The sequence below is a fragment of the Anopheles bellator genome, chromosome 2 (assembly GCF_943735745.2).
Source record: "Anopheles bellator chromosome 2, idAnoBellAS_SP24_06.2, whole genome shotgun sequence".
Taxonomy (NCBI): domain Eukaryota; kingdom Metazoa; phylum Arthropoda; class Insecta; order Diptera; family Culicidae; genus Anopheles; species Anopheles bellator.
The window spans coordinates 71,967,415-71,984,205 of NC_071286.1; the positions used below are offsets into that span (position 1 = coordinate 71,967,415).

At 47.7% G+C, this 16,791-nt stretch overlaps 5 protein-coding genes across 9 annotated transcripts; 2 read left to right on the top strand and 3 right to left on the bottom strand.

Moving 5' to 3' along the window:
* Window positions 1-24: 24 nt before the first annotated feature.
* LOC131207982 (general transcription factor 3C polypeptide 5) lies at window positions 25-1,502 on the bottom strand. Its single transcript, XM_058200621.1, has 2 exons — window positions 1,341-1,502; window positions 25-1,275 (listed from the first exon to the last, which is right to left on the bottom strand). Exons 1-2 carry the CDS (start codon window positions 1,470-1,472, stop codon window positions 25-27), a joined length of 1,383 nt encoding a protein of 460 aa, XP_058056604.1. The 5' UTR covers window positions 1,473-1,502.
* Window positions 1,503-5,071: 3,569 nt separating this feature from the next.
* Window positions 5,072-8,526, top strand: LOC131210778 (adenylate kinase isoenzyme 5). Its single transcript, XM_058204069.1, has 9 exons — window positions 5,072-5,093; window positions 5,209-5,373; window positions 5,461-5,571; window positions 6,341-6,483; window positions 6,589-6,771; window positions 6,848-7,362; window positions 7,450-7,666; window positions 7,730-7,894; window positions 8,140-8,526. The coding sequence occupies exons 1-9, from the start codon at window positions 5,072-5,074 to the stop codon at window positions 8,524-8,526; spliced, it is 1,908 nt and encodes a 635-aa protein (XP_058060052.1).
* Window positions 8,527-9,242: 716 nt separating this feature from the next.
* Window positions 9,243-13,810, top strand: LOC131206902 (adenylate kinase isoenzyme 1). 5 transcript variants are annotated; one of them, XM_058199496.1, is made up of 6 exons: window positions 9,347-9,364; window positions 11,344-11,451; window positions 11,666-11,940; window positions 12,011-12,095; window positions 13,026-13,175; window positions 13,241-13,810. In XM_058199496.1, exons 2-6 carry the CDS (start codon window positions 11,350-11,352, stop codon window positions 13,325-13,327), a joined length of 699 nt encoding a protein of 232 aa, XP_058055479.1. In that variant the 5' UTR covers window positions 9,347-9,364; window positions 11,344-11,349; the 3' UTR covers window positions 13,328-13,810. The 5 variants fall into 5 exon arrangements, with proteins under 5 accessions (XP_058055481.1, XP_058055479.1, XP_058055478.1 ...); XM_058199495.1 differs by lacking the exon at window positions 9,347-9,364 and adding an exon at window positions 10,044-10,375; XM_058199494.1 differs by lacking the exon at window positions 9,347-9,364 and adding an exon at window positions 10,447-10,467.
* On the bottom strand, window positions 12,106-12,705 carry LOC131206903 (uncharacterized). The gene is made up of 2 exons (XM_058199499.1): window positions 12,668-12,705; window positions 12,106-12,601 (listed from the first exon to the last, which is right to left on the bottom strand). The coding sequence occupies exons 1-2, from the start codon at window positions 12,703-12,705 to the stop codon at window positions 12,106-12,108; spliced, it is 534 nt and encodes a 177-aa protein (XP_058055482.1).
* Window positions 13,804-14,868, bottom strand: LOC131207983 (uncharacterized). Its single transcript, XM_058200622.1, has 3 exons — window positions 14,430-14,868; window positions 14,067-14,367; window positions 13,804-14,002 (listed from the first exon to the last, which is right to left on the bottom strand). The coding sequence occupies exons 1-3, from the start codon at window positions 14,866-14,868 to the stop codon at window positions 13,804-13,806; spliced, it is 939 nt and encodes a 312-aa protein (XP_058056605.1).
* Between the last annotated feature and the right edge of the window lie 1,923 nt (window positions 14,869-16,791).

Genomic DNA, 16,791 nt, shown 5'->3' on the forward strand with positions numbered 1-16,791 from the left:
GCACAATGTTTTTCTTTTATTATTTCAATTCTCTTCATCAACCGACCCCATGCTTGCGTCCGACAGTGGTTCATCATCCACTTCACTCAAATCTGCCAGGCCATCTGCATCCTCCGAAACGGAGTCCATTTCCTCGTATGCTTCCGGATTCGATGCTCGCAGTTTGCGGATATTATTGAGAACCACCTCCATCATTATGTTGCGGCATTGGTCATCGAAACGGTTCGGCAGCCATCCGTTGCGTTCGTCGCAAACTGTACCACTCATCGGAGATGGCACTTTGTTGAGCATTTCTTTGATTTTTTTCAAATGAATGTCACAGTACTGGTAGAATATGATGCGATGATGTGGGACAGTATCTTCGGTGAAGATGCTGTTTTCATACGTTGGTTGCTCATCTTTGGGAACCTGCATACCACCGATACGGTAATTGAGTTTGCCTGTGGCACGTCGTTTAATTTTAATCGACTCGTGCAGCGCATCGATAGAGCGCACGCGGAAGTCCAACAGCTGGTACATCCTGGCTTCGAAATGCTTTCGCGGATCATACCCATACCGCACCCAAGTGCCCCGCCAAGGACCGTTCACGTAGTAAAATCCTACGGCTGGCAGGATCGTTGAGATCGTGTCGTGGCTGATATCGAACCGATTGATGTTCCGCAGCGCACTCTTTGTCCATATCGGTCTCGCATCGAATGCCGCTTGTATGTCTTCGATGCTCTTCTTCGGAATCATCCGAGTAGCCAGCATCTCCTGGTACTTTTTGTTCGATTGCGCCGGTATAGGTTCGGTCATGGTGTACGGGTGATATATTCCGTACTTTTGTCGCAGCAGTCTTGACTTTCGTTCTGCCGGAATTTCCGAATCTGCCAATTTTTTCTCACGAAGCACACTAAAATTCACCACATCCGTGCGGCTGAAGCAGGTCGGAGGCAGAAAGAACGGAATCTCGGTCTTACGATCCAAGGGGCTAGTGGTGCACACACCTTTAGGAACGATTTCATCATGCAGGCATTCCACCTTTCTACTTTCAACATTCCGATAAACCGGCAGCTGTTGAAAATCACACATTGCGTTGAATTTGTAGATCCGCCGTACGCATCCGATAATTTTTGTCGATTTTATAACCGCTTCATCCGGATTCGTTTTCTTCCGTCGCACCACTACTTTCAGGGCAAGACCTGTTGCCCCTGCACCGTCAGCATAGGTCGGTTTCGCAAACATGCAATCGGGTCGAAAGCGGAGTTCTATACGACGTTTGTCTTGTTCAAAGGTCTATAGAAAAACGAAAGGATCCATAAGCAAAACATCGCAACCCTTCGCTAATGATGGGCACTTACGGTACTGATTTCACGCAGGCCACCAAGTGTATGCAACATACGGTCAACGTTTGAAACGGCCCCAGGATACTCGATGCATATCAAACTGTTATCGAACCGGTGTCCTTTGGACGATTTCGGAAGTTTTTCCATGTTTTTAACACAAGTAAAGAGAAAACTCCACTCCACTTCGGCAACCCGCTTTGGAGTTGATTTCAGAAAACATTAGAACATCAACAAAACAAATGTCAGGGTTGAGCGGAAAGATGCAGTTGTACTAAAACAGGGGCATAGCAAAACAATTAAACAATTTTAAATGTTCAACAATTCAACAATAAATAATTTATGTTTCCATCGCTCAATAAAACTAGAACCGAGCACTCGCTTGACAAATTGCCGCTCCTGAAATCATTGTAAATTAGTTTCTTGCCACTATATTGAACAATGGGATGGATTTAAATGGCTTTGAAAAGGATTGATGATTTATCCGTGAAGTAAAAACGTCTTATGATTTTTTGGGTACTTGTTGTATCGCTTGCAGCGTTATTATTCATAGTATCGAATACACGAAGCCGTTTATTTTGAATTATTCACGTTGGGAATTGAAGCAGGTGAGACCATGCTTGGCGTGTTGGTTTTTTAATAATTCACTCGAACAATAGCACGAGCCACATGAAAACGATTATTTGCAAATTAATTTGCTCTGTGTGCAGTCTTGCGATAATTTCTTATTTGCATCCCATTGCCGCCAGTTCCTCGGCCTTGTCGTGCAACCCAAATGAGGCGATGATGAGCACTAATTCGATGGCTTAGCTCTGTTTCACACATATTTCTAGCACGTGAAATTTTTGATCGATCTATATTTTCTTGCCTATTTACGACTATGCGACTATGTAGAGATTTCGAAACAATAAACTAACCATGGCCAGTGTTACAATGTATATCCTTCCCATCTCCGATTCTTGTTTTCGGTTTTGCTGTGTCAGTATTTAAATTCAATGCCCGAGATCGTCAACCCGCTGATTAGATTGTACTGGCCCAATGACTGTTCCATAAATGATAGAGTGAGTGATGCGACGAAAGCAGGTGAAACGGTCGAAGCAAAGAAGGTGGGACACCGTATCAAATCATAACCGTAGAAGCGAAGGATCTGACCTAAAACGAGGACCTGATGTAATTAGCTCGAAGAACACTGACACCGGTAGTTGTCGCCAACTTTTAGAAGGGATCATTAGAGGTCCCAGGACTACGCCTGCTTCTGTGTGAACTATTTGTCCGCGTGACGCATGGCTTCCAATCATCGGCGCACCTGGTAATGCCGGGCAAGGGCGTTGAAAAATGCCATTAAAACCAATCGATGGGCAAAGAGGTCCTTCCGGTTGGAGCATCTGGTAAGGTTCCAGTAATTTGAAATAATTTATGGAATTTTCAAGATCGTCACGGCCATTTGGCGATCGGAAACTTGGCCGGTTTTCCCACCACCACCCAAAGTTAGTCTGCGCCGTGTTATGGCCAACGTCCAAACAAACTGTTACGTTTCGTTGAATATTTAATCAGTTTTAAGTAAACACAACAGCGGATGGCGCGATGATCGAATACCGAAGGATATGAATTTAAAATATGAAACAAAAACGGGTTATAAAAGGTCGTTCTCGCTAAAACAATTGCAAATAAGAACTGGGCGACTCCATCGAACAGCGAAAGCTGCCGAATCAGGGAACAGAAGCATTCTGCGCGCCCCAAGCCACATCAGGTAAGTTCTGGGTCCAATTTTTAGTGTGGGAATCCTGGGTGGCTGTACTACGTTCCGCGCTGCGTGACCACAAACACTGACAAACGGTCGCAAGTGACGCGATATAGTAGTACACTGGAAATGGCAATCAGTATGGGATCAGAGTGAAGAAGTACATATGAGTTCGGGGTCCTCTATACGGACCTTCGCCAGGCTTCGGGGGCTACAATCAGCCACACGAGTAGTGTAGCGCACGATAGGTTCACGCGAAGCCGATTCGTCCTCGTGTCTAGCTAACTATCAATTATTCAAACCCCGGTCCCGGTAGTAAAAAGCATCGGCCAGTGCCATCGACAATGACAGTGAGTGTCGGCATTCGGGACGGTGTGCTTGTAACATGTTGGTCACGCTTTCTACGTCTTGTCTACTAATTTGTGCGCCCCACTGAGACCCACGGTTCTGTACTGTTGCACCCCAAGGATTGCTGCAATTTTGGGAAAAGCGTAGTAAAAGTTTCATCCATTTCAAATGTATGATGTTCGTGCCGTTTCCTATCGCTGCGTTACGGTGAAGCGATTGGGAAGATTGTGTACTACGAGATACGATGAAGATTATCGGCTACGGTGATGATAGTGGATAGACTGTACTCGACATAATAGTTTAAAGGTCGTACAAGTGTTTAAATGACTGACAAAAGCACCTCATAGGGTGGTAGTGAAACAAGTGACTTGGAGGCCTTCTAGAATGTCCCGTGGTTAAATGGTAGAATTCGTACGTTGATCTCTCGCAGGACCTCATGTGGTACACCTATGCCGGGCGTACCTTTGTTTGGCGTTTTTGCCGTTGTTTCGATCGAACATATCGATTTTCCACCATTACTACCGGCATTAGATTGAAATCGCAACGTAGCGTAGCTGTGGCTGATGTGATGTTGCTTCAATCTTTATTATCTCTGTTAGTAAATTAATTCGAAAAGGGTGGCATTATTTAAATGTTACTAGGATTTTTTTTTAAATTCTACCATCAGTGCGTGTTTTTAACATTACCAGGACTCTGTTGTTTTACTTCATCCAAAGGGATCAAACGGTGGTATGATTGCTTTTGAAACACAATTCGAAAAGAAAGATTTATGGGCGACCGACATGAGGTGGAATTACACTAAATTGTCGGTACATCCACATGCATGGCTCCAGGCAAGCCAAAACATGATTAATGTTTCATTGAGCGTACGCTCAGGACACTTGCCGTCGGTATGACCAAACGGCGCCGTGGTCGGCGACAGACCAGTTGCTGTCCCCTGATCCGCTGATTCATCGGAAATTTGCTCACAGCACTCACGCAATAAAGCTGTCGAACGGTGTTTTTCCTAGCTCCATCTGCTTACGTTGAAGCTTTTCCATTCATTGTCCTGCGTTCGAGTTGAAATTCGTTCGTGACCAATGGCACCGTTAGGCTCCTCTCCTTACTAATGTACGTAACGATCGAGGACATTTCATTAAACCACGGTTCCCGGGGGAGAACCTCTTGATGGTTTGTTTTGACGAAATAATATCTTATAGTACACTCTTATTGAGTTATAATTGTGTTTACTCCTGTGGCAACGTGCACGCTATCGGAGCGCCCGGTAGCGCCCCGTCCAGCCACGTTGAACGATCCGTATCCGCCCTTAAGCATCATCATTTTCCGCCACAAGGCCGCGCGCGGCGTTCGTTAAGGGCGCTCCGGTACGGACAGCAATTAAGTGGTGGCACCGTGAAAACACTTATTTCTTTTTCGTCGACCGTCCATCGATAGTTTGGTGTACTGATCTGATTCAGTTTAAAGTGGTGGACAAGTGAAACAAAAAATTGCACCCTACAGGAGTGCGGGACGAATACGGCAGAGGTGGCGTAGTATGACACCATCGGCGATAACCTAACGATCACTTCCATTGATGCATCCTGGTGGGAACGCGTGTGTCGCAAAGGCATAAATTGATTGTGTAAAACTATTTGAATATCACAATAAACTCGAATGGATAATGGGTATTTGTCTAGATACAGGTAAGAGCGTCACATGATTCAAACCACCACTTCGCTCCGATTTGATTACTGGCCACTTTGGGTGAGCTATCTCTGACGGATACTTTGTTTCGCATTTTTTTTTGTATTGATAAAGAAAAAAACAACAGTGCGTCCGACATAGAGGACCCCGACTGGAAAGGTGGAGGACAAGGATCACGTTCCACCGCAGTGCGGACTCCGCGGAGCGCCAACAACGGCATGCAGAACGTCGGCAAAGTGAAATTCGATCCTCCGAAAGTGCCTGTTATATTCGTTCTAGGTATGGCTTAGGTTTTCATCTGGCAGCAATCTGACCACATCTCTTAATAAGCATTTTAATTTACAAACCACTCATTCACTCGTCCAGGTGGCCCCGGTAGTGGTAAAGTGACGCACTGCGATACTCTGATGCAGGAGCGCCGCGGTTTAACGCACATTAACATGATGGATTTACTTCAGCAATACGCCATCGGGAACGGTAGGTCTCTGTTTTCGGGATCGTTCGACGCAAACAACACGTGCAAATACGGTAGTAGTAGAAGTCGGGGCCAGTGTCTTATTCGTTAGTCATAACCGTCCGGTTCGGTTCATGAATAAATTCCTATGCAGCCCTGTCTACTGGCGATAATAGGATCATGCAAGTGAAATGACGGTGGCCAGTGGAACAAAATCAATAGCTTAGCGTAATTATCATTCGATACATCTTCGACCCCGCGACCGGGCAACGTCAGAGCTTTCAACGTCCGTTTCGTCACGGCAATTTTCCTGCGAATTGTCAATGCTTTGCGCCTAACGCCGGATCGGCCGACGAACACGGGAATCGATTCTGTACCGTTCTGATGGTCAGCCCTAGGTTCCTCCGGCCGGGAGATAATTGCGACATGAACTTTTCATCGTTCGATTCCCACAAGAAGCAGAACGCCGTCCGATTGACCATGAAGAATTGTACCCCTATCGATTTCCGATAGTCCTTGATTGGGTTCAGATTATACTGAGGGCCAGCTGGACCTCAAGAAAAGTAGGCAGAAAAAAACCCTGACAGGTTGATAAATTAATCAAATATTGATTGAGGTCAAATAGCGCACCTAACACAATCATTTAACCGAAACGCTACACATTACCATATCAACTCCGGTTGTCCGGAAACCACTCCGACTTCGGTTTAGAGCTCAGTTCGGGAGGGTGGGAAATGAAGAGCATCCCCAAGAGGCGCTGGATTAACGAATCAACCTTTGTCCATCCCACAGATATGCAAGACTTCTCCCAACTATCTTCGCGAACGGTAACGGAAGTGCTGATGCTTGAAATGAAAATGTCCCCAGCTGCCAAAACATACCTTGTCTCCGGGTACCCACGATCGATGCGGGACGTTGTCGAGTACTCTGAGAAGGTTGGTCCGGCACATCCGGCGCAAGGAACGGGAAGCTCACTCTAACTCTGTCACTCTCTTTCTCTCTCTCTCTCTCTCTCTCTCTCTCTCTCTCTCTGCCGGCAGATTCAGGTAATCAATGGTGTAATACTGATCTCCTGGCGTCAGGCTGTACTGCAGAAGCAAATAGACTACGGTGCCAAGCTGGGCCACGTCGTGCTGTCGTTGGCCAAAATGGAGTTGGAAAATTTCTTCAAAAACGTCATGCCCGTGGCGGACTACTTTGATCAGAGCGACATGTTGATTGCGGTAACTAGCGAGGCCTCCCGAGTCGCTCCCGATCCCTGCGAAAGCGGCCCCCTCTAAGATCGGTTCTCGTTTGCAGATCAACGGGGAGCGATCGCCGGCGGAGGTGTACAAAGACTTTCGCACCGCGGTGCTAGACATTCTCGGTGCGCAAGAGAATCAGGAAGCACTGTTAAACGGAGTCGCAGGTATGGGCAGGGGCGTAGATGACATTCCCGGCAGTATAGTTAGTGTAGACACGGCACCTAGTCAACCTAAGGTCATTGCAGCTCCTTCACATCAAGTAGAATTAAACCATACGCGTACGCCTCCGCCTGTCGCCCGGCCCTCTGGTGAGCAGATGGCGCGCCCCACGTCCCACGGGCTGCTGCAGCGGCAGCAGTCACGCACTGGGTTGCGCCAGTCGGCCCGTCACGATGACGGTAGCAGCGAGACGGCTTCGACCGTTGGGTTCGGCGATGTGGAGCACGATCGTCCGCTGCCACGAAATGGTCGTGTTCCACCGGTTCTCTGGGTGATCGGTGGCCCGGGAAGCAATAAGGCCAGCCTGTGCCTAAAAGTGGTCGGCACTAACCCCGGGTGGGCCCACTTCAGGTAGGAAAGTGAAACTAAGGGCAGTACCGATGTCCCGTGGGTTACATTTCATTTTGACCTACTCTCGACTACTCTTTCCTGTGCCAGTGTGGGAAGATCCTTGCGGGCGGTGGCCGAATCTGGACCACGTGTTGGGTCAGATAATTACACCATCAAGGAGGCAATTACCGCCGGCGAGATGGTTCCGAAGAAGTCGCTGAACGCACTGATCGAGAGTCAGCTGGGACAGATGACCGACAAGCGAGGGATCATCATCGATGGCTATCCGCGCGATATGGACCAAGTTTCGGAGTTTGAGCGCAAGGTAAGGACGAAACGAAAGCAACCCCAAAGAAGGAACTAACATGCTTTCCAATTTCAACCACAGTTCAACCAAAAGCCACCCATCATTCTGCTGGACTGCTCGAAGCTCCAGCTGGGCCGTGGTCGTCTCGATGACACCGTTTCGTCCTTCAGGCGCCGCTTGGAACTGTTCCGGGAGCTAACGCTACCGATGCTCAAAGAGATGGACACCGCCGGAAGGCTCACCATCGTAAGTAGCGTAGGCGTTCGCGGCCACTGGCCGTTTAGCAATATAAATTGCTCCATCGTCATCGCCAATCGAATAAGTTAATTTCCCCGATCCATAATTAATTGGGTGGAAGTTTGTCAATGGATCGCCCCGGGGTGGCGGCCAGCACGTGTGCTCTTGTGTTTTTATTATTCACTACGTATCACTCGAATTAGGCATCCTTGAACAAGTAATCGCCAGTGTTTTGTTCTGTTTGCCCACTCAAGGTTGATGGGGACACGGACAGTCCGTCGGTGCAGCGAGAGTTTGAGCGGATCGTGCGCGTCAACATTGAGCGTGTGTTGAACTCGGGCACTTCCGTCGACCCCACCAAGGACTCCGATGTGCCGGCGGTCCAAATAGGCACCTTCAGGACCGTTCTACAGCGTGCGTCCCAACGGAGCAGCGCCGATGAGATCGTACAGGATCTGGAACCGGACATGCCGGGGGCGGTGCCGACGATTAGCCACCACGTTAGTCTCGTGAATGGAAACCTGCCGGGCAACGGGAAAATAGGCAGTGGTGCGAAAAATGGCTTCGTCCCGAACGGGCGACCGAATTTCCGCAACATGCTCGAGGAAGCCGACAGTTACCCGATTGATTCACATATTTAATGTTATTGAGAAATTGTTACCAAGAGTCTTAAGTAAGTAAGTAAGCCGAAAACGTCCCGTTCCTGGAGAACACTAATGCGAGGGACAATCGCGAGGATTCAAACTTTGAGCAGGACTAAAAGTGGATCGTGTTAAACAGCTTTAATAGTGAGGAACGCGAATGCGGGCGATCTGAATGCGACGGCATTCTATCTTGGCATTGTGCCAAAAAGGAAAACCAGCTACAAAGTGTTACAAAGTTTGTCTGATGCACCACTGGGAGGCGCAAGCAAATGCAACAAATCATTAGTAATATTAGGGCAAGGGCAACAATTTTCGTAGCTGGCGGGCCCGAGGCAGACATGTTTGGCGTTAGGTTTCACCGTTTTTTTCTGGTAGTATTCCACCGCAACGCCTTCACGACCCTTGTTGTACCATATTAACGATTGTAAAAGCATCCATGCGGAACCGTTGAAATAAAAGATCTAGATCTAGGTTTTCATTAGTAACCCGTGGCATTTTCATTGCGAATCTCCCGTCATCCTTTTAAACGGGGATCAATCTTCACGGTTAGTCTCTCCGTTCGAGAGAGAAATGCATCTCTCTCTCCCTCTCGTGTCTTGCTCTCTTGTCCTTTTATTCTCTTCGGTGCACTAAAATTCTCTTTTTTCGCTCTCGAAAAGGGTCTCGGAGAGAATCGTTTACTACTCACGCGAGTAGTAAGGGGATATCGATGTAAACAAAGTTTTCATAATTTTAGTCATCAATTTGCTGCACAAAACTGGGTTGTGGTTACAAAAATCGTTCGCCCGTTCAGTACGAGAGTTTCGATCCAGAAACGAAGTGTACGGTTTGAAAGGTGCGTCTAACGCAAGGGCCATTGAATGTTAGCAACACGCGTGTAGTATTGGAAACCCGTACGGGAAAGCTATTTGTTGTGTTACTCTATTGATCGTTGTGTTTTTTTGCCTTCGCGTCGTACGTGTGGCATGTTGGTATCCTGGTATCATAATCGGTTGGTGTCAGATGGGCCAAGCTCATGCTTTATGCAGTTTTCAAGGAAACTCCGTCAACAGCCATGTGTCAGAGTTCTAGAGCAGTGTGACCTTGAGATAACGTTATGTCATTCATAATTTATGATTTTCAAGAAAAGCTAGGGCCTGGAAACAGCTACATGGAAATAAATGGCTGGCTGTAATTTATTGAATTCTATTTCGGCTACAAAAGGGTTTTATTCTACACCTTAGTTAGTGTGTTTCCTTTGATAGAGTTGTTGGTGACCTACAAAAACACTTTCCACAATTAAAGCCCCTATTGTGTTTCATTTGCTGGCAGAGGCAGTTCAATAGAACGTTGCAGCTGCAAGGTAACTGATAACGGGGACACCTTAATTGAGGTACATCCATTCACACAAACGGGAAGTTCTCACTCACTGTCTTGTTGACTCGACTATTTAATCTCATCTTATCGACTAGATCTGGTTCCAGTGTAAAGTGCTAAACACCCCTTCAAGCTGGTGTTTGTTTACCGATCGTAAACAGTTGGTTGCCCTTTCACAACTACACAGGCGCAACAAAACCGCACTCATGCAAACGGGTTTATTCTATTGATTCACTTAGCCCTAGCCGAACGGTTGTGGTGGTATACAACAAAAATAAACACCGACCTTACCGACGATCGACACCGACGCACGATCACTCCCGACAAACAATTCAAACGCACACACGCAAGTGCGAAACTGACCGTGCTCAGATCTGCCGTAATTGCGAATATTTAGTGGCGGCTTAGGAGCTCGCGTTTACACTAGCTAAGCTCAGTATTACTTGTGGATTTCGTGCAGCAAGCTAGTCTCATAAAGTTCGTCATAATGGTGAGTGAAGAAGAAGGCCCCAATAAGGCCACCGCAGGGGTGGTTTGCGTTCCATAGCGCTTTCCGTTACAACCCGTTCCGTGCTCATGATTGTGAATAATATTTCGTAAGCGTCATCTGGGGCCCCCCATCCTGTCATAGTTAGTGCACAATGCTCCAATGCTGGTCCAATGGTGTTTCGTGTGAAAAGTATTGAAAAGAATAGCTTCTGATTCCATTTTCATCATCCCAAACTATTGCGTAACAGAATTTGAACCACTAGCAGAGTATTGAATCAACTCGTTTTCCCTTAAAATCGACCAATTCCTCTCGCCTTACAAGGGTTCACACTGCAGCAGGAACACGTCCGTGACCGCACGGGAATGTGAAATGTGTCGTTAACGGCGTTCTCTAGGCCCAGCCACGATCTGTACACGCCAATCTCGAAGCTGGTCGATTGGTGATTGTCTAAAAATAAGCCGGCTCGTTTGAAAATCCGACCCCCACCGCGTTTTCGTCGGCAGAAAGAAGGTCAAGACATTGAAAAAGTGATTTTTTTTCTTCTGTAAACATGAAGGGGGTTAAATTACCCAAATTACTGTTGGCAGTTCGTGGGTCCAATTGGTTTTTTTTCAAATGCACGGGAAAATAAAAAATCGATCGCAGGTGTGTTATTGTCCGAGTTTGTCACTATTTTTAGGAACGCCCTTCTTTGGGCGCCTATCAGGAGGGCGTAAGGTGCCTCTAATTATCTATTAAATTGCTAAGTTGAGGGACCATCCAAACGTTACATCGGTTGGGTTTTTCAGCTATTTGAATGTAATGGAAAGTGGCCAAACGCACTATGAAACTGTTCACTGATGGGCACGCCATTGGGCCACAGTTCCCTAGCTGCTTTTGGGGGTCCGTCCCGGTTATGCAATTACGTTGCGTCTACTTTTGTCTCCTCATTTTGGCGGCGCGCGATCACTTGTTGCGTGTGCGCTTAGTTATTCATGTGCCACCAGATGGCACTGGAGCATGAATCGAAAGCCAAGGAAAAGTCCGCCACTTCCGGTAGCAGCTCGCCGGCTGTGCAGCCCACGTACGGTGGCCACGTAAGTTGCAATCGTTTTTGTTGTCTGGCTCAACTGGTTCCACTACGATCTGTGTTGCGCATCACAATAACGCTTCAACTCTCGCTTTAAAATCCTCCTCTCATGCGATCGTGGCTTTGTTTGCTCGTAATCAGCCGACAGGATGTTGTTTTCAGTTCTGTGTCTGTCGAAATGTAAATCACAAAAAGGAATCGATCTTCTGGTTTGGGTTTAGATGCGCGACGCCAATGTACCGATCATCTGGGTCCTCGGCGGGCCTGGCTGCGGCAAAGGCACCCAGTGTGCGAAGATCGTGGCGAAGTACAACTTTTCGCACTTCAGCACCGGCGATCTGCTGCGCGACGAGGTGGCGTCCGGTTCGGAGAAGGGCAAGGAGCTGCAGGACATGATGAAGCAGGGCATCCTGGTGCCGAACGAGACCGTGCTGAAGCTGCTGGAGGCTGCCATGGTTAAGGCACTGAACGGAACGGTCGGATATCTGATCGATGGGTAAGCTGTCCGTTTTCGCTGTCCGTTTGGTTCGTTGATGTTGATTGTGAATGCACAACACCTACCTTAGCTACCCGCGGGAACCAGCGCAGGGACCGGAGTTTGAGAAGTTCATCGCGCCGGTGGACATCATCCTCTACTTCGAGTGCTCCAACGTAAGTACCCCTAATCCTTGTGCACCAGAAACACGGTAGTGATGATCCAGAAGATGGCCCCGTCGTGTACGTACTGGACGTAGTCGTCCTTGTACGGGTCGAGGATGTACTTCATTTTGTAGTGCAGCCCTTGGAGCTGCTTCTCGACCACCGAGCACAGGCACACGAACCGGTAGCGGGGCAGATTGAGATTCCGCAGCCGATCCTTGACCGTTTTGGCAATGGTTTGGCTCATCTCGAGATTTTTGGCCGGATCGTAGACCCACTTGAGCAAATCGCCGTCCTCGTTGCGCACAATGAACTGCTGCTTGACGACCCGCACGATCATCGCCTTGATCTTGCGTATGCTGTAGTTCGGCACGCAGATCTCGTCGTCCAGCTCTTCGCGGTTGATCCGGCCATTCAGGTCCTTCGAAACGTCCTTGTACTTGTTCTTGCGGTTCGCCAAAGCGGCCGTCAACGTTTCGGAGAAACGCATCGGAGCTTGCTTGTTGTTTGCCGGAGGCCTAAGTGACGAGAGCACGGAGCAATTGATTTATTTGGCACCCGATTTCACGGCACGCTCCACTTACTGTTTACTTCCAATTTTGATTCCCCCCCAATTGGCCATTTCGTTGCCGGTTTCTGTTCGAGGGCGTGTTGGTTCAAGCGAGCCCGAGAAAGCACTGAGCCAAATGCACTTTCGGTTGCAACGGTTGCAGTTGGCCCACATTTCGAGTGGGGCCATATCGATAAAATAAAAATCGCAATTAACACGCGGCTGACAGGCAGATGTCGATGGTTGGAAGTTTTGCATGACGTGTATGAGAAAAGCCAAGGACGAACGGCCGAAAAGTGCAGCGTAGCGTAGCGGCTGGCACAATGTAGGGAAAAGGTAAACTTTGCGAGTGAAACAATGTTCTGTTTTTTTTTTTCTAACATCTCACACAGGAAACGCTGGTCGCTCGCATCATGAAACGGGCAGCCGAATCGGCCACCGTCCGTGCCGATGATAACGAGGATACGCTCAAGACACGCATTGCCACCTTCCGGGAGAACACGGAAAAGATCCTCGTTCAGTATCCAACGCAACTGCGGCGGGTAACTAGCTACTTCGGGAGCCTCTCGAACATTGCCTCCTAACCTCCAGTTTCGTTTCCGAGCAGATCAACGCGGAGCGCGCCCCGGAAGACATTTTCGCCGACGTCGAGAAGGCCATCGACGAATTGTTGGTGAAGAAGGGCAAAAAGTAACTCGTGGGGTGCTGTTCCGGCCCGGGCCTCCCAAAAGACGTTGCACTTCGCCTCAGCATGCAGCAATTCAGCACAATCACAGACCGCGATTCGGATTTTCCCGGGGACAGGGGCCCACAGTGCACCACAGTGCGAGGATGTAGCCAATGGATGGCGGGCGTTCGGACAAACCATTACGCTTAACATGTTTCAATAATAGTTCGTAAGCGTTCAGCCAACGGGCGGGCAAGTGGCGAATTGAGTGTGGAATCGATCACCAATCGACTTTCTGTGTTTTCTTCGGAGTAGCCAGAGTAGCCACCGTCGTCGTCGTCGTCGTCGTCGTTTTCCCGTGTCACAACGGAGTGGTACGATGTTTATAAGCTAAAGCAAGCCAAAGATAGCTACATTTTACAGTTTACCGTCTTTTTGCGCCACGCGTCGCTACAAGCAGCAGATTGTTCTAATAAATAAGACACCAAAAAGGGCGCAGGTTTCTATGTATTGATCCGTTTTCTAGTGGCCCCGAGCCGATTGTTGGGTCGTTTCACCGAACACTTGCGTCGAACGTTGGGCTTAAACATGGCAGGGCCGGAAGTGTGTAGCTCACAGATGTACGGCAGGGGTCGATTGCAATTAAACACCTTCCAGGATCCTTCGCCGGTCAGCGCAACACACCCCGGCACTCGGTTCCTTCTGACGGGAGGGGAAAACAAGAAGTTAGAGCGATCGCGAAAAGCGCAGCTTGGCCGATACTTACGCCGGATGTCCAGGGGCCCAGGCACGGAAGGTGAAACACTCTAGCCGCTCGTCCGCGGACGTATAAAACCGATCGTAGATCGACTCATTCAGACCGACGTAGTACTCGGTTGCAGAGGATTCATTACCCCTCGCCACATCCGAAATAATCCGAGACAGGTGGAATGTTCGCATGTCACTGGCCACGTGTGCAAGACTACCACCGAACGTTTGGCACGCGTTGTATGCCCTCGAGTAGTTCAATTTCGTGTCCTCGAACAGAAACACACCGATCGACGGAACGCACGTCGCGTTTGTTGAAGCTACACCAATGTGAACTAGATCAGCAAACGGTAGCCGTCGAGCTAGGTCGATGTTTACTTACGAAGAACCCTCCCGTAGAGGGTATAGTAATCGAAGCGGGTATCGTTCACGATCGTCGACAAATTGCGATACTCGGGACAGTCCAGCACTTGGCAGTTGTACAAGTCCGCAAACGGTGAACTGGTCGTGGTGGTGGTCTTCCACGGCGCAGGGGTGCTATTGTTCCCGGTCACCTCGTTGACCACGTCGTACCAATTACTCCCGTTGCGCCCCGTCGGAGCATAATTGAAAGCCAGTCCTTGGGTTGTGCGGGCCAAATCGGCGCACTCGCGTACGGTTCGCGTACTCGCTAGTCCGACGATGTTCCGGTCCGATCTTTGGCAGTGTCGCAGTAGGTGGAACCGGTGGGTTATCTTTCTGCCCTGGACCGTACATGTTCCCAGGGCATCACTGTTTGAGCCACACTGAAGCAAGAGCCCCAATACGCCGAGTAACCGCATGGCTGCGAGTGCTTCGAATGTGTTCCGGTTCCAGAGGCTTACGGGCAACATTTATGGCATCAATTTTTGAGCGCGTTTGTAGTTACTCTGTCAACGCTTTGATTGATTGACGGGACAGCCGCTTTTGAATGAAAATAATCAAACGAGAATCACGCTTTGACCGTTTGCCGCACTTGGCCGCTTTATTTCACCGCAATAGTTCCATCGCAAACTCCCATTAGTCGATGTGTGTGCCTACATTAGAGAAGTGGCTGGGCCGGCCGGATCGGCGGATTGGTTCTAACTCATCTACTGGGTGGTTTACAGTTTGGTGTGAAATGAAGCGAAAATGATTTGAATGAATCCGTACGTGCTGCGAATCGTTTCGTGATCGATTTTGTACTTAAGTTATCGTGGTTTTGCGCCGTACCGTTAAACGGTGGCCAGGGGACAGTATAAAAATCCACCAGTCAGTAGAAAAATAATATCACTAAAAGAGTTCGGCTAGGTTTTGTCATCCGTTGTCGACCGGACTTGGTAGGTTCTGGTACTCGTTCTAAGGATTAGTTACTGCTACTGCGACTATCTTGAGACTGTAGAGGAGTTTTATACACAATCAGGCTTCTCCAGTACCCATTTTGCTTGTGTTTGGTTTGAACGACGACGAGGGGAAACTGTTAACACTCTCCGAGACTGATGCGTACCGAAGACACACAGAGTTACGATTGTTGCTTTGCAATTTTACCTTCCTAATGCTACTGCTAATTGTTTTCTCCCATTCGGTATTCTACCAGCAAGGGGTCGCTTTCGCTCCCCACCTTCAAGATGCCACCCTTTCATGCTATGTTTCTTATCAGTGTAAGTGTCTTCATTTATTCCTACGAATTTTCTAATAACAACATCGAGCTTTGCTTTTCTAAATGGGTTTGGTTGGATTTGTTTTAGGGGTGTTGAATTTAGCAGTGTTCACTCTAGCTGTTTATCACTTTTCCAACGTGTCACTGTGCCTATAACCCGTGGACCAACCCACTCTACGATGAAGCACAAACATTGTAGAAGAGCAAATCAACCGATCGATGCGCGTTTAAATCACATTTAATTGTAATGCCGACGATATTCGTTCCCATTGTGGTTTTGTTTGTTATTGCCAATGCGTATGGAAACTGTTTTCCGTTCCATGTTGTAAACTGGTGTTTCTATTTTAGTGTTGTACTTTCGAATGAAAACGGGACGTTTACAGTACTCAACGTTTGGGGTGAAAAGTGGGATGAGCCAGAAATGAATTATGATACACATAAATCCTAGCGTTAAAAGTATGCTTCTTAACGGCTTTGTGCTTTAAACTGCAATCGATATGTCTTTTGACATTTAAAATATACTTTTCTAATGCCTTCGACTGGCTCAAACCGACTTACGAAACGATTACGATGAGCTAAAGTAGTTCGCAAAATGTTTAATGTTTTCGTTTACCTCTCGTTATTCGGTGGAATGCATTTTACACACTGTGTGTTGTGTGATTATCATTAGAGCATCATTATCATAGTTAGACCTATAATACCCTCGTAACCGAATGGAACCAAACGGAAAACGGTGTGATTCAGACGTGACTAGAAAAGCGTCTTAATTGTTTGCTCTAGTTAAACCTAACCTCCTGACGGTAAAGTGCGTAGCTTCTTTAAAATAAATCACCAAAGACTAGTTCCATTTGTGCAGCACATTAAAGTAAATATATTCGTTTCTGGCAGTCTTTTTAACCTTCGTTCTGAGTGATTCCGGTTTTCTTCCCTAATAAGTATGGTAAAAAATGTCTAGATTATCCATAAATTTTACAAGCTTCAACATTTTTATAAAACTCACAAAAGTCAAACGAAACCGGAAAAGATATGGATTTTCGAACGTTGCTCTCGTACAAATGGTATGCAAAGAGGATCCACTGCAACCGTG